The sequence below is a fragment of the Rhopilema esculentum genome, chromosome 5 (genome assembly GCF_057945365.1).
Source record: "Rhopilema esculentum isolate cy_ngs chromosome 5, ASM5794536v1, whole genome shotgun sequence".
NCBI lineage: Eukaryota > Metazoa > Cnidaria > Scyphozoa > Rhizostomeae > Rhizostomatidae > Rhopilema > Rhopilema esculentum.
In genome coordinates, this window is record NC_142819.1 from 2,242,758 (window position 1) to 2,262,611 (window position 19,854).

At 35.4% G+C, this 19,854-nt stretch overlaps 2 protein-coding genes across 2 annotated transcripts; one reads left to right on the forward strand and one right to left on the reverse strand.

Moving 5' to 3' along the window:
- Positions 1-1,066: 1,066 nt before the first annotated feature.
- Positions 1,067-18,977, forward strand: LOC135689430 (transducin beta-like protein 3). The gene is made up of 23 exons (XM_089108568.1): positions 1,067-1,675; positions 2,016-2,533; positions 10,433-10,535; positions 10,773-10,987; positions 11,171-11,312; positions 11,590-11,648; positions 11,907-12,010; positions 12,624-12,699; positions 12,974-13,027; positions 13,364-13,435; positions 13,581-13,739; positions 14,049-14,119; positions 14,485-14,563; positions 14,847-14,924; positions 15,226-15,284; positions 16,024-16,127; positions 16,451-16,522; positions 16,923-16,988; positions 17,340-17,432; positions 17,563-17,597; positions 18,053-18,120; positions 18,319-18,568; positions 18,781-18,977. Exons 3-23 carry the CDS (start codon positions 10,484-10,486, stop codon positions 18,925-18,927), a joined length of 2,055 nt encoding a protein of 684 aa, XP_088964694.1. The 5' UTR covers positions 1,067-1,675; positions 2,016-2,533; positions 10,433-10,483; the 3' UTR covers positions 18,928-18,977.
- Positions 4,844-9,624, reverse strand: LOC148960198 (uncharacterized). The gene is made up of 5 exons (XM_089108595.1): positions 9,417-9,624; positions 8,927-9,128; positions 8,641-8,825; positions 8,113-8,231; positions 4,844-7,927 (listed from the first exon to the last, which is right to left on the reverse strand). Exons 1-5 carry the CDS (start codon positions 9,622-9,624, stop codon positions 4,919-4,921), a joined length of 3,723 nt encoding a protein of 1,240 aa, XP_088964721.1. The 3' UTR covers positions 4,844-4,918.
- Positions 18,978-19,854: the final 877 nt, after the last annotated feature.

Consider the following 19,854-nt stretch of genomic DNA (forward strand, 5'->3'; position numbering starts at 1 on the left):
AAATGAACGTTTCAGTTGTTTTCGTTTTCATGGCTCCTTAAATACCAATTTCTCTACCTTGTCTACCTGTTACCTGAGTAGAAAAATCTTAATATAAAGAATTTAGATTAATGATATTTTGCCAGCATTTGAAGACTTTTCAGTTATTTAGACTAGAAGCTAGTCACACATGAATCCAAATTTCAAAATTTAATATAGGTTTAAATCAAAGATTTGATCCTGGTGGAAATTGGCTATGATATTTTAGAATTACCCAGAAAAAAGTGGAGGGGGCGCAGCTCCCCTTCAGCTCCCCTGAGCCCCCCTATTAAGAAAACTTTTTTTTCTGAGATAATACTTGTACTGCATATTATATTTTTCTATTTCGACATCGATTCCTTCAAGGAACAATCAAAACGAGAAATAAATGGATAAGCAACGCTTTATAGAATCGATTCTTAGAAGAAGATTCAAACTATTGAGTCATATTGATCAGGTATATCGAACAATGGCTACAAACTAAAGCCAAACAAATTAATATTCCGTCAAATTTTTTTTCTTACATATACAAATGGTGCTGTGCGAGGCAGATCCCAGTATTCAATGACAGTTATGTGGCCTCCTCTCCCAATTCCGTGCCCCTTGTTCGATAACTAGGTGATGTAGTAAAAGGAAGAGGTGTTCGAGCAGCAAACGATCTAATGCTAACCAGGGGGATAGATATTCCCAAAATTGGAATCTACTTTTTGAATGACCCCGATGCCTACCAAGTGTGTTCCATTGTGATGGCGAATTACAGAATTACAGAATTACATCTATAAAGAATCAAATAAATTGAAAGCTAATAAATTGCCAATTTGAGAGTGAGTATTTATTCTATTTCGCGTTGAAAGCTAATAAACAAAGAGTCATATCTTTGAAAATGATGCAAAACTAGCTCTTTGTTCCTTAGTTTTATCCATTTGTGATTTGGAAAAGTGGAACTGTTTTCTCAAAACCTAGCTGGCATCCAGAAAACTGATGCTGCTTGCCTGCAATCTGTACAGATAATTCTTCAACACTGTAAGGTGTATTTTAAGTATTTAAGCTGTTGAATTCAAAAGTACATATTAATCTTTTATCTCTTTCACCAAGTCTAAAATTTGAAACTTTGATTCGAGTTGCCTTAATGACTTTTTATAAGTATCCTTGTCCTCAATATTGATTAGACGGATATTCTCTTCATTTTTGCTTTCAGGTGAAAAACAGAGCTGATTTTTTAAGAACATTTGTATACAAAAAATTTAAGGGCTTTCAGAGGCTCTCATAAGTTGTACTAAGCAGCGTTGGTCAGTCATTTTGTCTGACGTAATAGAAAAACATAGTGCATTGTTTGAATGAAATCAATTGAATTGAATTGGTTGAATAAAAAGGGATTGAATTGAATTTCACTGCACACAGTCACGTTATTCATGGACACTTTTCTACATTTTCAAGGCCAGTATGTGTCTTATTAACTTAAACATGATTCTGAGAATGTTAAAGCTATTTTAATTTTTATTCAACATCAAAGCTTCATTGTTTTCCGTTGTGCTTAATATTGATTTATATTCTTATTTCTTAGCTTGGTGCAATTTCATCCTGATCCGACAAAACTGATGTTGTTCTCATCGTCAGCTGATAGTTGCATTCGGATTTGGGATCTCAGTACTAGCACGTGAGTGATGACGAAAGAGGCAGCAAATGCTATGTTTATGTACTGCACGTTATGAGTTTGTTATCTCTAGCGAAATTTAGGTTGTAGGGTTGTCTATGGCGAAAAGCGGTTTCCTGAGAAGGGTGGAGCTTGGTCATTTGCGCATTGAAAACTGGATAATTTTACATCTTTTTATGTTTCTTTTCAGTGAAATTTTGATATTACTAATGGGTTTATTATAGATAACAAGCAGTCAAGAATCTAGACATGGAAAATCACTTGAAAATGTGCACGCACTTTAAATTTAAGTTATATTAGCACAAGGTAAATGTATTATTGTTTCGTTTTCTGTAATTCCTAGATGCATTTCGACGCTAAAAGGCCACTACAGTAATGTGACTTCTCTATCATTCTTCGAAGGCAACGAGAAAATGATCAGGTAATGTTTTAAAATGTCAAGATGTCATGTCATGAAGTTTGCCTGGTATCTTTAAGTCGGATCAGCATTGCAGAGACCTAGTACCTAGGATAATCAATTAGAGTGAAGTCTCTTTGAGATAATAAGTTTTAAATGGAGCTAGGGAACTAGGAGTGAAAGAGTAAAAAAGATAATATCATTGGACAACAGGGTCAGTATGGGCGACTGAATAGTCTATGAAGTGAGCCAGTACTGTTGGATCGCAAAAGTAACAAATTTCAAAACTAATTGTTAACTATTCAATGGTCCTAACAGCTTTATGACTTAGTATTCTGTGTTGAGTCTATACTTTGTAGCATTTACCGTACAATTTTGTTTACTACAGTGCTGGACGTGACAAAGTTGTAATATTGTGGGATCTTGCCACAAGGAAATCATTAAAAACTATACCAGTCTATGAGGTAAGGATTGTTTCTTTTAACGAGAGGTAACAACGTATTTGCGCTCATTAGAACATGTGGAGTCGTATAAAATTGCCAAACTTAAATGGGATCACTCACTTAAATGGGATTTCTTAAATGGCCCTATTTATATAGAATGTCCCAGTCAAATGAAATGTCCCACTTCGTTGGGAAAATTGAACAGCCCTTAACTTAGGCGAGATTATTAGTTCTGAATTGAAGTAAATATTTTGTTAAATGTTTCGTTTATTGCTCCTCTATTCCTTCTTCCATTCCCTGTTGGAGGTTCGAGGCCCGAACTTTGACCTCATATGTTTTTTTTGATTTGCCAAACAATAAGTAAAGAAGCCAAGACTTAGGCAAGAACGAGTCATGTTTTTTGACTGAAAAATCTTTGATACACAAACTCAATTCAATATACAAATGTTTAAAAATGCCAGCTACAAAAGACTTATTGAGATATTTAGAATTCGACACATCAAATAATTGGAAAGTTAAGTATATTAAAATTTTGGTTTCTTGAAATTGCTTAAAGAGGGCAACGATCTTGGTTTTGCCCTAAGTGCAGGCAACAGCATGTTTCTTCCTAGTGGTTTTGGTGACGTAAGAGATGGACTAAACAAAAGTCCACTTTGCTGTGGTTTGATGCCAGTGTCTGAGTCGCTGCCTGAATCTGAGGGGCTTGATGCGTCTAATGAACTGGAACTCCCAATGGCCTTTTTGGTTTTTTTGTCACCTTTGCTTTGGCTCTCGTCACTCATTTCGATATCTGATATCAGATCGTCGATTTCAACATCGTCGTCAAAACCCAAATCTTTAGCCATCTGTTTTTGTTTAGATGGAATTTTTGTGATCTTTGAAGATGATTTTGTCTTTTTTGTCTTTTGTTTTGCCACGAACGAGCTAAGCATGTCATCTTCCTCTTCATCAATTCCAAACTTGTTTGAACTAACTTCTGTCAAAAGGAAATGGTAAAAAAGATCATTCAAATCCACAAAAACATCTCTTTGCCAGTTCTTAATTAAGCAAACGTGAACATGTTTTTGCTGAAACTAAATGTTGAAATGCTTCTAAACTTCTTTATTATCGTTTTAGTGTCGCAATGGTGATGCATATTTTTTGACAAGCAAATACAGCCTAAAATTTTCCGCTGGTCAAAAGTAGCTGTCAATAAAATTAAAAACAATACAAAGATATAGAGGCAATATGACAACTACCACAAGTATTCCATTTCTAGTTCCAGTTTTCATACTTTTTAAAATATCACAGATAGCGTTTTCCTCACCTTCTTTTTGCTCTTGTTTTCTCCCATGTCCTCTTTCTGCAGCGTGATTTTCATGAGGGTTAACTCCATTGGTGTTCTTTTCAGCTGGAGTACAGTCCTTGACGGGGGTGTCTCCAAATTTCTTCTCTTGCTTTTCATCTTCCTCCAATGGCTCTATATCCTCAACATAATCATATTCATCAAGATGATTGGCAAGATAATCTTTTTTTACTGAAATGTCTTCAGTGACATTATATTCGCCCTCAAACTCCATACTTTCTTCGGACATGTCCAAAAAAGCGTCATCGTCGCCAAAAGTCACATCTTCCTTTTCACTCGATTTTTCTGCTGACTTTTCTTTATCAGAGGCGCAATCTTTTACTGATTTTGTTCTTTCATCATTGTTGCTTTCTTCCGAAGACTGGCTATCTTCTTCAAAGTCAGATTCGTAACTACTGGAAGAGCCCTCTTTGTTGGCCAAATTCTCTTTAGTGCTAAAGGTAAAAATTATAAACGTTTATCAAACAAGTAGATTTACTCGTTTTTATTGGCATAAGATAAAGTAACATTTAACAACATGGATTAATATGTACAGATACGAATGATGGTATATAGGGGTGGGCGTAGTTAAAACTGTAATGTCCTAGATATTGAAATATGATTGGGATCAGAATTGGAATAAGCACCAAAGAATCCTCCTCTTCATCTCCATTTTGAGTACTGCAAAACTAATTAAGCCACTCTCCCATTGTCAAAATTTGAAATAAGCTCCATTTTTTTTCCGACTCATTAAATGACCTTAATGATTCTGATGAAGATAAAGATATTTTCATTGACTAAATCTTGGTTGCAACATTCTCTATAATCAATAAATTAGAATATAAAAGGCGTCAATATTAATCTTTTGTAAAGATATTTTTCAGACACCTCTTTTTTAAGCATCCTTCTCTGGAGCATAAATAAGTAGATAGGTCCCCTTCTCGTGGCTTTAATCAACTTTTACGGAATATCTACAAAGACTAAATAAGGAATTTCGTGAACAAAGACGTGGACAAAGTTCATGAAGATAAAGCATGTCTACAAAATACTCTTATAAACATATTTAAAGCTCTATGTTTAACTTACTTTTCAGTTTCAACTGTCTGGTGATTCTCCATTTGACTGAGTGTTGTTTGAAGCTGCTCGCATTTTAAAAGCAATTCTTTTTTCTCGGATTTCAGCTCTTGAATCTCATCATATGCTTTCTCTAAATCGTTCTCTGTGTTCTTGAGAATCCGAGATGTTGTCTTTTGCTTCTCCAGCTGCTTTTCGAAGACTTCCTTTCCTTGTTTCAACTCATTGTTGTCTGTTTCAAGCTCTTTTGTCTTCCTCTTTAATTCAGTAACTACTCGTTCCAACTTTTTCGTCTCATCGACTAATTTTTTGTTCTCCTTGTCAAGCTGCTGGATACTTTGATTTTTTGCTTTTAATTCTTCTGCCCTTTCATCAACCATTTTAGACAACAATTCGTTGTTTCCACTTCTTTTCTGCATCAAAAGCAGTTCTGCCTCTTTTTCTTTCAGCTTAAATTTGGCAGTTTCAAGTTCTTCCTTTATGTGTTGCTTCTGTGCCTCCAAATCTTTCTCTTTTGCTGCTGACCTTTTAGCAATCATCTCTATGTTAGCTTCAGTATCGGACAAGGTAGAGGCAAGATCATCAAATTTTCTTTGCCAGTCCTCAGCTTCTTTCTTCAAAGCATCCATGCTAGATATGGCCTCATTGTCCTCACCTTTCTTAGCTTCCAGCTTTAAGTTGAGGATTTTGACTTCTTCTTTCAGTTTCTGTTGCTGAAAATCTTTTGCATCAAGTGTCTTCTTAATCTCATAATTATGCTTCTGGATAAGCTTTTCTCTTTCCTTCATCTCTTCAAGTTTCATAGACAGCTCTCGAAGTTTTTCAGATAGCTCGTTTTCCTTTCCAGCAACAGTTATGCGATGCTTCTGTTTTTGCTCGCAACTAGCGACTTGTTCTTTCAGTTTCATGTTTTCAGTAAGCAGTTCTTCTTTGCTTTTTGTCAGCTCATCAATTGTTGATTTAGCTTGCTCCAAATCTATCTTAGAGTTGTTTTGCCAATGCATTTTTTCTTGTTTTGCTTGCTCTTCTGTTGTAGAAAGCTTTTTCTCAAGCATGTCACACATATTTTCTCGGTCTTTGATCTTCTTAAACAGGTCAGCTTGCTTTGCATAAGACTGTCTAATTTCTTCTTTTTTTGATTTCAACTCTGCTTTCAAATTTGAGCAGCTGCTTTCTAACTCAGTAACGCGACCATTTATTTTCGCTATCGAAGATTTGGCAGCATCTTGCTCTCTGTTTTCTTCTTGTAGCTTTTGGATTGTTCTATCCAGATCCTTAACAATCTCAGTTTCCATATCAAGCTTTTCCTTAAGATTCATGTTGTCCTCCACAAGCTTCTTTTCTTGTGACCTTGCTTGTTGAAGCTGCTCATTTAACTTTTGACTTTCTATTTGATGATTTTGTTCCTTGGTGTGAATATCTGCCTGTATTTGCTCGATCTTTTTCATTAGATCTGATACTTGGCCTTTGGCAGACACCTTCTCTTTTTCAAAGGTCTGAATCTTTTCCTTGACATCTTTCAAACACTCTGTTGCTTCTTGTTCCTTTGCTTCGAGATCTTTCTCCAACTTGACAATCTGAGCCTTAAGTGCACCAACTTCATCAAGTGATTTTGCAAGGTTATCCTTAAGCATTTTGTTCTCTTCAGCCAAAGGTGCTGTTGTTACCTTGGTATTTTCCTGTATTTCCTTCAAAGATTTCTCTAATGTTTTAATTGTTGCTTCTTTCTGTTCCAAAATACTCTCTAGGTCGATGCAGCTTTTCTCCAGATCAACATTGGCATCAAGAACTTTGTCTAACTTTTCATTGAGATCTTCTTGCTCTTCCTTAAATGATGTTTGAAGATATTCTTTCTCTTTCAACAAACTTTCGATTTTAGAGCTTTGATTATCGAGTTGATCCATGACTGATTGAAACTTCTCCCGCTCGATGCTGTTGTCAACTTTCTCTGTGAGTTCTCTTTGTTTTTCTTCCATATCTAAGAGCTGTTTTGAGTAGGCCTGTGCTTGAATTTTTGCATCTGTTAATTCTCTTTTCAAGGAAATGTTCTCCTGTTCAATATTGGCAAGACTTTTTTCCAATTTTCTTTCTTGCTCTTTTGTTGATTTCATATACTCCTCGTGACTCAATTCTTCATGGAGCAGTTTTCCTTGAAGATCTTTCAAAAGTTGTCTCAACTCTTCATTTTTCTTATTAAGGTCTTCAATCTCCCTTTTTTTGACTAGTTGATCTTTCTTCACTTGATTCAACTCTTCTTTAAGCTTTAATGTTTCTTTGTCAGGATTTATGTCTTGTAGTTCGTCTACTTTCTTTCTCAGTTGCTCGATCTCCTTGCATTTCTCAAAAATTAGTGTCTCAGTGGCATCTTGCTGCCCATTGCCGTCTTCGTAGCTGGTGAAGTTTTGAAATTGGCTTAGTTGACTTTCCTTTTCTTTCAGATTGCTTTTTAGCTCACCATTTAAAGCTTCTAAGCACTGCAGTTTTGCCTTTTTGCTTTTAAGGTCGACTTTCAGGGCCTGTTTTTCTTTTAAAAGTCTGTCAATATCATCCTGTCTGTACAGAACAACTGCTTCCAATTCAGATTGAGCTTTTTCTAATTCTGCAGCAGTTTGCTCAAACTTTTGCTTGAATTCTTTAGCTTCGAATTGATATCTTTCAATTTCATTAACAAAATCAGCTCTCACCTCTTCAAATTTTTCCTCCATGAGTTTTTGCATCAAATTGAGCTGTTGTTCTGCCTCTATGACTTCACCTCTGTCCATCATGGAGTTATAGTCGGAGACAAGAGACCTGTTTTCGTCATGAAGTCGTTCAAGATCATGATGATATTTTCTCAACTTCTTTTTGATTTCTTCATTTTCTAAAAGCAGTTCGTCAATCTCAGCCTGACATTCTTCTTTGCTCTGCTTGACTTCGAGCTTCAAGCGTTTTTCAACCATCAACTCTTGCTCCAATTGCTTCATTTTCCGTTTGATGATAATAAGCTCTTCGATTTCATTTTCCCTTTGTTTTGACATCTGAATGCGAGGGAAGTTTGGTCTTTAGAATATAGGTTCTTTTTACAGGGAAAAGGAAGATATATTTATATGGATACTGTGAATTATTGTAAGTGACTCATTTATACATGGGAGGTGTTTCTTCATAATGAGTAATTCATACAATGTTCATCTTGTATTTAAGATATAGAGTAGCTATCACTCACCAGCTTCTCGTTGTCAAGTTCCTCTCGCAGTTTGATTATCTGCAATTTCTGCGACTTCAGAAGACTTTCCATCGATTGCTGCATTTGTATACGTTGTTCCCTTTCATGTTCAATGACCCCTAAAATGGCATTGACGTGAAGTAATAGGGATGTCAGTAATAGGAATATTATGACGACCGGTCAAAATAATAAATTTTTTTGAAATCTTCCTCTTCTTTGAATTTAAATCGTTGAGGCACGTTAATTTACCAAGGGTACAGGTGTGAAACTAGTCTATTTTCAGAAAAATTGACAAGTTCTGAAGAAAAATCTTTAAAAGAACCAATAGTTTTGGAGAAATTGAAGATTGCTCATCTCCAGTTCCGAGGATCCTACTCATTTTTGCAAAATTAATCCACTTCATGTAATTTTGAAGATAGTAATGATTTTGTGACATTTCCTTTGTTATGAAGCTAAATTTAGTCTCTGAAATCTCTGGAATATCTTTTAGATTGCTTATAACTGTCGAATACGCGTTATTCTGCTTACCCAGTGCAAGGTGAAGCTCATTTGTAGCTTTCTTTAGTTGCCTTTTAGCTGCTTCAAGCTCCTCTTGCAGTTGTGTTTCTTTGACCTGAGACTCAGTCAGGGTCATTTGGGCATGATCGAGATCTGCTTGCAATTTCTTTATGATCGCCTTTCTAGCATTGATCTCATCTTGAGCTTGTTTGACTCTGTGTAAAGGATGTTTAATTAAGTTAAAGTCGATTAAATTATAACATGCTAAAAAAGAGTTCATAGCTGACCAGAAGATGTTTAAAATGAATTGATTTACCTCGTGTTAAGTGACTTGATTTCGTACTGGCGAACATCGGGTCCGTTTTCAAGCCATTGATCAATTTTAGCCAAATGAAGGCCTTCTGGGGTATCCGCTGTTCTCTCCTCTTGGAAATATAGTTTCCTTCTGAGATTTTCAAGTTGGTTGAAACATGCTTTGCCTAACTTTGTAGGCGTTGCACTACTGCTTGACTGATACCCTAAATTGAGAGAAAATGTTACATTTTTACTATAATTGGTAAGGGAATTTGGTTATTGTTCGTTATTGCTCATAAAAACAGGCCTTTAGATATTTTAAATGCAGTAGTATAGAAAATTGTTAGGTTTATACATTGAAATTACCAATGTTTATCATTCGTTCGAAAATTCGATGCAGTGGTGTCTATGCAAAGGTTTCCTACCTGCTTTCATTTCGATTCTCGATCAACTTTCGTGAGACAAATTTTGTAAGGTAAATTGATCTAATATACAACGAAAGACGTACTTACCGTTAATATTTGTGGTATGAGATGCATACCCCTTGGTATACCAACGATAACTTGCATCTGCGTTTCCATTGTTGTCCTGGGAGTAACGTGGTGCATGCACCGTCTCCTCGTGAACTTTCCGTGCGGCATGACCGTTGAAAAACCGATTCTCGCCGTTCCTCATGCATATCCAACAACGGACGCTACCGTCCGAACTGAAACTCGCCATTTCGCCGTGTGCTCGTAAGAGACACAAGAACACGAAACCAAGTGCAAATCCACAAGTGGAATGCACCGATACTCACAGTTGTGAAAAGCACGATTTGTCTAATCATGGTGCGCCCTTTTATACATGACGGTGGCCGCCTCCAGATGATTGTTACGTCAAATTGATATTTTGTTACGGGTATTGGGACGATTTTGGATGAAGTATATTGAAAGTTAACTAAACTTAATCTAAGCTAGTGAACCTGTTAATTTTCGAAAAGCTTGCTCTGTTAAACTACAATCCTGGCCAAAAGTTGTTGTAATGGCTTGCGAATTGTAGTCCTTTTGAACAAATACGCTTCCCACCCCCCACAGTCAATGTTGATACACTTATTTCTACTCATTTCGATTGCCGTTACTTTGGTATTTTCCAGAAAACCAACTTTGCTGCAGGGGTGGGGGTTTTGATATCTTTATTGGGGTAAAGTTGCAGTTTTATTGGGTTTCTTCTCAAGTCCACTAACCTTTTGGCCAGGATTGTAGTTGCATAAAGACCCCGTTTACACTACAGAAGAAAGAACGGAACTCTCTGGTTCTGTGCCTGAAAAAGCGATAATAGGCCTTGTGTTTACACTAGGCATCTTGGTTCCGTGCTAGTTTGGAAAGGCCTCTTTGGTTTCTCTGTCGCTAACATGCAAAGCACTTGTTTTCTTTAATGTAAACGGCTAGGAACGGAACGTGAGGGGGGGGGGGGGGTGGGGGTGGATGACTTTAGTAAGTTAATTCGAAATGGTACTTTGAAATCATTACTTGCTTCCATTTTTCCACAGGCAGTGGAATCTGTGATTGTTCTGCCTCGTGATAAGGAATTAGAATGGTGCATGACTGCAGAAGAGGAGCAAAATGTTAAGTTTATAACTGCTGGTGAAAAAGGTGAATATCTTTGGTCCAATTTATGGAAACTGTTGTGTAAAAATTAACTCTATAATTAATCTCTGAAACATCGTCGACACATATCATTGGTTTTCTGTGCACTGTTAAACTTTCCATTGACCCAATTTATTGTAAACACAAGAAAAGATGTCAGTTTTTCTCAATATATAATGCTCGCTTATCAGACTTGAATTCTCAGAGTATGACACAAGTTGACTGTTTGCATGAAATTTTCAGGCATCATTCGGGCATGGAGTGTTCGTGATGGCAAGTGCATCTTTGCCCCAGAGAGATCTGCAAATAAAGCTGTGGACAGTAATTGTGAAAACCCTGCTCCTTCATCAACGGTTATCCAGTGTGTCCTCAATGAAGCTCTTAATTGCATTATTACTGTTTCCGATGACCAAAATATTGTCCTTTATGACTTGAATTCACTGAAAATCTTAAAACAGGTAACTTATTTCGTCGTTTTTGTCCCTTAGTTGCATCTCTACTTTCGTTGACATGTTAATTCAAGCGTTCATTATTGTTTTTTCTCTCATTCTGCCTATTTAAGAGAACACCCTAGCTTTTATAACATAATTAGACCGTAATCGACTCTTTTTATTTTGTTGATGTATTTTTCTCGTGTATAGTTCGTCGGACATCTGGACGAAGTTCTGGACTTAAAGTTTGTGGGGGAAGATCATTCCCTTCTCTCGATCGCATCAAACAGCCCTGATGTTAAAGTTATTGACAGAGAAACCATGGATTGCAGAATATTGAATGGACACACAGGTTTGTTTTAAATTGCGATTTTTGACAGTGGAAACGCTTAGAACTTCCATTGTAATTTTTGAAATGATTACAAGTCTTTGGGTAAACATTAAAGAGTTCCTTGTATGTTTTTGATAAAACTGCAATTTAATGATTTTAATGAAATAAAAGTGAAGTACAATATTTTGTGTGTATGATAGCAGAATTTATTTGCAATACTGTATACTTTAGTTAGTTAATTTTATTCCCGTAGTTTGTTAGCTTGTTAATTGTGGCACATGATCATTTCCCGTTCTAGATACAATAATGGCACTAGATGCAAGTTTCGATGGCAAATACATCGCTTCGTGTTCAAAGGTAGGCTCAACACGTATTATTGGCCAGGCTTTGTCTTTTTTCTATAATGTCTTCTCTATTAAATGAAGGCTTCTTTCAAATGTAGAATAGCAGAGGAGTAAATAAGCTTGATATGTAGTACTTCATTTTGAGAGGGCCTTTTTGCTTCCTAAGTAAATCATTTACTGATCTTCCAATGGCTTTATCTTGAACTTGAATTTGTTCTCACATTGATAATTAAGTCTTTTCTCCTATTTTATTTTGCCTTATTTATTAAAGGATAACAGTCTAAGGATCTGGAGGCTGGGCGATGACAAAACCTTTTCATGCGTGGCCTTAGGGGTTGGCCATACGCATGCAGTTGGAACTATTGCTTGGCCGAAGTAAGTAATGCAGTTTATAGAAAGCAGTGTCCGGATCTTTTCTCCATGACTTGATCTTTTCTTTACCTTCTGTTGCTCACAGAATATAAAGAGAGCAGTGTTAACATTGAAGTTTTTTCACTATCAAACTTTACACAGGCTTTCACATTATATGCATTATCCCTTTACTAAAGGAAAACCTCTCTGAATGAGGTACGAGCTTTGTTTTGCTGCTCCTATCTGCTTGTGTTTCAGTCAATTTTCTTTCATCGTTTATAGTGATCAGTGTTCATTCAGTCTGTTGGCATCTCAAACCTAGTGTAACATTCGAAGTCCCTTTTGCTGTTACTCACAAGGAGTTCCCATTTGGGATTTTGTTTTTTGCCAAGCAGGGGTACTTTGTCGGCAAATTATCCCATTTTATGCAACTTCATTAGATGAAATCAAACTCTATAGGTCATTGCTAGACCAGAAAGCATTTATGGATGATGTTGCACCTTTAAAATCATTGAACACATTTTTGTGTTGCTTTTGCTAGCTTTTCTTTCTGTTTAATATGTTTGAAATAGCCAGACATCTTATAATTATTATAATTACATTGAAGTTAAGGTACATTTTCAACTTGTTTCAACAGAAGAAGCACAGATCATTTAGTAACTGGAAGTCAAGATCTAACTCTGAAGTGCTGGAAAGTCCCACAAATATTTGAGGTGATACCATAGGTTTATACTCTAAAGATGGAGTTACTTAATGCAAAGCAAACATCACTTAGAAGGCTTATCAAAATCCCGTTTTTCTTTGAAAGCAAGGAATCATTTCTGTGGGCTGAGTAAATCATGTTTACTTATAGAAAAAAAAGAAAGAAATGTATAAAAGAAAAAATGTTTCATGAAGGGTAGACCCTCGTCGATTTAAAAAAAATTTGTTCTAACCTCATCCATTCATTGAGTTAGTTTTTATCATATCTTTGAATAATTTTGACAGGATAATGGTTTATCAAAGATTCAAGCAGTGTGGACTGTGAAGGCCCATGATAAGGTTTGTCACGATATTCTTCTTTAGTTCTAATTTTTATCGTTCCAATTTCTTCTGAAAAGTTCAAATTTTTGTTGATCCAGAGCATTAAAGTGTGACTAAAATTATTTAAATACGCTTTACCTATTTTTTCTCATATCAAAAGGAATAAATTTACTTTTGATACTTAAGAAGATATAGAATTTCGAATGTATAAGACATAGTGTTGAAGACGTATTGGCCTCTGGAGATACTGCAACAGAAAGATCTTTTACGTCTCATTGCATCTTTTTTAGGTAGTTTATTCTATATTGTGACTTCTTTTATTGTAATAGACTTTATGCAAAAATATGTTTTTAGGACATCAACTCTGTTGTGTTTTCTCCAAATGACAAACTCATCGCTTCGGGGTCTCAAGATAAAACAGCAAAGGTAGGCCATCAAACCTTTTTTGAGACAAAGAGGAAGCTTTATCTTTGATTGGCTGGGTAAGACATTAATAACTAAATATAATTTTGATTTGAAACATTCTTTTTGGTAATTTTTAAATAATTCATCAGCCTCTTTTGGATTCTAGTTATGGCTTGCATCCGACGGAGGCACCTACGGGACGCTACGTGGTCACAAACGAGGAGTTTGGTGCGCAGCATTTTCTCCAGTCGATAAATGCCTAGCAACAGCATCAGCCGACTCGACAATTAAGCTATGGGCAATTAAAGATTTAACTTGTGTGAAGGTGGGATTGAGAAATTTGCTAATGTTTGCTTGACTTGATAAGATACTTTGGTCAGAGTAGTTGTCCTAAAGTTCACCCAAGCCTAGATTAAGTTCATCCAAGCCTAGATTAAGTTCATCCAAGCCTAGATTAAGTTCATCCAAGCCTAGATTATAGACGATATGGTAATCATCAAAACTAGAATTCAAGATGAAAAATTTAGATATTAAAACCCATATACCCTTGAGACATGTTTTTCCTTGCCAGGAACAATCGACGGAATCAAATGTTAATAAATATTTGAATTTAAGAAGCATTTTTTCGCTTTAGACACTGGAAGGGCATACCAATTCGGTGCTGAGGCTTGAATTCATGACACGTGGGATGCAGATAATATCAAGGTATTCACAAATTATTGCCTTGCTGCTGTCAATCATGAATCACTAACGTACATGGAATCCCCCGGAAGATTGTGAATACCTGTTTTTTAAATTAAGAATCAGATTTCTAACATTTTGGAATGTCAATTATTGCAAAGCATCCCGGTTTTTTTTCCCTTCCGACAATCAATTTTACTTGATTTTGTTGATCAAACTTTTTCTTCACCTTTCCGAGACGACTTTATCTTATACCTTACAATGCACGAAAGCAAGTCTAGTGAATGGATAGAACTTCAATAACTTCTTTCTTTAGTAGCCTTCTCATAACCCAGTTAGCAAACGTGATTTATTTACGTTAAATTGGCAAAACTTGTTTTTCATTTTAGTGGATCAGACGGCCTAATCAAAATATGGAATGTGAAAACCAACGAATGCCTAAATACTCTGGATGGGCATGCAGATAAAGTGTGTTTCTCAAAGTTTACTTTAGCTTTGTAATGTAGAATCTATTAATTTCTTCAAGTCTTCAATCTCTTTGTTTTAGTTAATACCTTTTTTTTAGAAAGTAGCTTTGCATTTTCGTTCTATCAAGTTGGTAAAGATACTGACTTATAACTCGTCGAAGTCAACAATACTTTTGATTTTTTAAATCTATTTGTAATATTGTTCTTCCTATGAAAGGCAAGTAGATTATTGAAGTTAAAAAAACCTTCGACTCAAGGTCCATGAACCATAAACTATGTTTTAGGTTTGGTCGTTGGCTTTGAACAAGACTGAAGACACTCTTGTTACAGGAGGAGGAGATTCTGTGTTGAACATTTGGAAGGTAAGTGAAAATGTCACTACACCAACAACAAATAAGTATATTCCTTGTTAATATCTTAAAAAGTAGAAGTTATAAAATCGTTGCCAGTGTCATAGTTGAAACTTCAGAAAATGATATAGAGAGCCCGTGATGTTTGTTGTCTTTATATGTTTCTTTCCTTGAATCATGTTCAAAGTAAGCCGTACCATTACTTTCCATTCTTTGATCTTCGTTTTAGTTTCAATGTCACTGTACTTTGTGTTGTGATGCTGTTTTTTATGGTACTCTAGTTGTTATCAAAGTTATAATTATTTTCTGTTAGGATGTTACAGAGGAAGAAAGATTAGAAGAAGAGGCAAAGCAAGAGAGTATGATTCTGAAGTAAGTAGTGACAGATGGAAGTTAGATGTTGCTTACACAGAAAACTTCGTGGGCCTATGATGTTTCTTTTAGAGTATGATAATATTGAGGGTGACAACAACTAAAAGGGTTGTAGAGAGTTTGAGCTGATCTCTTTTTCAGACTTTGATACTTTTTGACAGTATTGTATTGAAAAATATCAAGTATATCGTGGTGATTCACGAATAAAAAGCCACCGAGCTGTTAACTTCTTACATTTTTTATTTTATGTTATTTTTTTCATTAAGTATCAAGTATTGGTAAGGACTAAGTATCAAATAACTGAGTTTTAAATAATTTTATTAGTTAGTTTTACGAAGAATATTGTAGAAATTTCACTTGGGGTTGTTTATTTAGCAAATGGGAGCAGTATTATTTACATTTGAGTGTCGATATCTTTAACATTTGGTTTTATAAACATTTGGTTTTGTTTATTGGTCTTTTAGAATTTGGGGTTTAATTTCACAATAGGAATCTTTTCACTGTTGTTTAATTGTTTTTAGGATATGTTCCACTCTTTTGATAATTTATGACTTTCTCCATTTCTCGTACAATTAGGTAGTAAGAAAGAAAAAAATGACTTTATGGCGGAGAAAAATGAACTTTCCTTCTCTATTCTCTGCCCAGAGTTTGAAGTTTCTTGGTAATTTGAGTCCATCAAATTAAATTCAAGGTGTAAGGTTGAATAAGATTGATATTTGTAATTCATTTTATCTTCAAGGGACCAAGAATTATCAAATTTGCTTGGCAAAAAGAAATTTACGAAAGCCATCGGCCTTGCGCTGTCACTTGAAAGACCGTTTACAGTGTTGTCAATTTTAAAAGGTAAGCACTTTAAAATCAGTTGGTATTCGAACAGAAAATTTCTTGACATTTTATATTGCTTGACAAAGAACAAACATGTCCGATATACCCATCTGAAATATGGGTGTTTTTGGTTGCATGTGCTTTGAATACCTTTGTCTCTCTACCCCGATACTTGTGTATTTCCTCTAATAAAAAGCATCGCTGAGTTGGGTCTACTAATTAAAAATTAAGGGGTGAGGGGTTCTCTACATAAGATGCCATTTTATAGTGCCAATTGGCAATCTCTACTACTTTTAAGGAATGCTTCAAATGACGTCACTTTGTTGTTCATTGCCTTTCAGAATTACTAGCTGATGCCAATGGAGAGGAGAGGCTAGCCTCAGTCTTGAGTGGGCTGCGAGATGATCAAATAGGTTAGTGAAATTTACATTGACCATTTTCTATTTTGTTCTTTTTTGTTTGTAATGCGAAGTGTTTCAAGGCTAGATTCTGGAGCAAAGCAGTAAAGAACTGAAGGCAATCGAAGAGGCTGTTTAAAACATTTTCGTTTCTATAAGGAATTGTGACTAAACTGCCTGTTTTCAAAGTTTTGTTATTCTTTGTTAAAAAGTCATTGATGCAAACAAAACAAAGTTTGACTTCATGCTCCCCAAAGAGGGATTGGATGAAATTTGGCGATTGTCTAATCCGCGCTTGTGTCACCGAATTCTCTCAGAATTCGAATTGAAAGACGTTTTTCTGTATTTTCTTATATTTTCGTCTTTTAATGCTTTTTTTTAAAATATTCACCACTATCGCTTTTCAATTTTAAAGATTTGGTTCTCAAGTATATGCGAGACTGGAACACAAATGCCAAAAACTGCCACGCTACCCAATCAGGTAATTTTCATTTTGAATCTCATCGAATATTTTTAGATTTTTTGATTCAAACTTTATTACCCAAAAGGACCTTATGTGCTAATAAAGAAAAATGGCGATGTGATAGCAAAGTTGGATCTTTATCAAATATACGGAAATATAGCAACAAGAGCTGCCTTTATTTGGTCTTGGTTTTCATTAATCACTTCAGGCAAAATGTATTTTGTGACGTCATCGTTTCCCTTTAAATTATGTGGTCACTTTCTTCTTCACGTGCTTGTTTCCCTGTGCTGACTATTTTCTCCTTACTTCTTCGAAACATCACGTGGCCGATCAATAGTTGCTACCAACTTGGTTTTATTCTCCTTGCAGCACTGTCAATTATCCTGAAGTTTAAATCACCCGATGAACTGACTGAGCTGCCAGATATGAAGGACAACATCGAAGCAATTCTTCCTTACACGGGTATAACAGTTTTCGTAGTTCAAGAAACGAGATATACTATGCTGGTTTTCTTTGTTTGTTTTATCAATAACTTCTATTTCTTCCTTTTGATTGTTTTTCATTTTTTCTAATTGGTGACTTTTAATTTTAGAACGGCATTTCAATCGGCTGAATCGCCTTTTACAGGTAAGATACGCATTTTTGTGTCTACAATATTAATGTTGTGAAAAGTAGTATGATATTTTCAGTCTTTCAAACAGTTTTTATATCGTTTCAATATAATTTGCTGATGGCCTAAGATCAATTATGCACATTAGACATAAAAATATAACTTAAACATTAAAAGATTGTACCTTCTCACATTTCAAATAGATTCTGCATCATTCTCCCGCTAATACAATACCCTTATTGATACATATCTACATTCAATTTTGTACTATAAAACAAAACAGACTTTGTCACATTTAATTGACCTCTGCATATTTCTTTACTAAATATAAACTGAATAGAAAATTGAAATTTAAAATCAATGATTCACTTAAGTCTGATAACATAAATCAAAAAACTGAAATTGCTTCATAAAATTCCAATTAAATTCATGTCAAAGAGCATTTGCGTTACTCTTCCGTCTGTTTCTGCAGCAATCGGCATTTCTCGAATACACATGGGAATCCATGCGACTTTCTGTCAAGGATGTCGACACTAAAGCGTGAGTGAATAAGATTTATTTCTTGTGACGTCATTAGTTACCATGCCCTTAAAGACCTTTGATTTCTGAAGAATTTTGCAAAAAGTTGAAATGGTATTTTTGCATTCTAGTTTACAGCTACGCAGGTTGACAAGGAATTTTCAGTTTAATTACTACCCACTTATTCCGAGGAGCCAAGTTGTCTTTTTCTTCTCCTAGATCTGAGCAGTTGGAAATCGATGAAGAAATGAATGCTGAAAACAAGAACCATAAATCCGTTGGCCAAGCTTCTAACCAGCAAACAGAACATCTCAGTGATCTCATCGCTATGGATACATGGGATCAGCACCAAAGTGAGGCTGCAGATGAAATGGAGGAGACCATTCATGAATCTAAAACCCAAAATAGTGAGCCCTGCGAAGGAGATTCCCCGTTAGAAGCAGAACCATGTCAAGAAGAAAACAAGGAGGTAATTATAGTTGAAAGTTACGCAACGATTACATCTGCATATATCGTTACTTCAAATAACATACTTATATTCTTAAAACTATGTCTTGTAGAAAGACTTTGAGTTGCTATATGTTATTCCTTCTCTTGTTTTAATTCTCCAATATTTTTTGAAATAATTAACCTTGCTTTTCAAACTCCTTTGTATTACAAACTTTTATCCTTTTGTTTTAGAACCACAAAACTATGAAAGTTAGAGATGAAAGTTTGATTGAAAAAACCCCTGGCCCAGGGAAGAAGAGAAGGACTTCAGAAATAGGAAAACATTTAAAAACTGGCACCGCAAAGAAAGTAAAAACGAGAAAGAATAAACCCCTTTGATGTATTCATACTGATGTTGGTTTTTAGGAGTAAAATTCTTTTAGGAGAAAGACGTCTATTTTATGTACTACGGTATTATCTTGCAAATGTTTTAACTTTTGTGAAACCAATGTTTACAAAGAAAACCTGCCTATCACACCATTCGCACGCCTGATAGTTAACTTCAGAAATGCATCCAGCTGTACATCAGAAAGGTTTGCTTATGGAAAATCCTATTTTTGTTTGCTTGGAATCATTACCCACTCATACTTGACAACTTGCTTTGTGGAGGAGACAAAGTCAAGGGACTGGGTCAATCAATCCTAAACACAATCTCGCAGTCCATTTTTGATCCGACAACAGAGTAAAAATGTGTTGCGTATGAACGTACGCATTTTCCACACTACAATATGTTTTTAGCTAATCACATCACCATATTAAGCAAACTGTAGTGTGCAGTATGTTATTTAGTGTTCTCGTATTACTAGGAGAAGGTAAATTTATGCTGAGTATAGTGGATTTTGCCCAGTAGTGTGGGGGGCATAGAGCCTTCCCTATATTCTATACAAAATGAACGTTTCAGTTGTTTTCGTTTTCATGGCTCCTTCAATACCAATTTCTCTACCTGGTCTACCTGTTACTTGAGTAGAAAAATCGTAAGATAAAGAATTTAGATTAATGATATTTTGCCAGCATTTAAAGACTTTTCAGTTATCTAGAGGGCTATTAAGGTCACATGAATCCAAATTTCAAAATTTAATATAGGTTTAATCACAGATTTGATCCTGGCGGTAACTAGCTATGATATTTTAAAATTGCCCAGAAAAAAATGGAGGGGGCGCAGCTCCCCTTCAGCTCCCCTGAGCCCCCCACCTATTAAGACAACTTTTTTTTCTGAGATAATACTTGTACTGCATATTATATTTTTCTGTTTCGACATCGATTCAT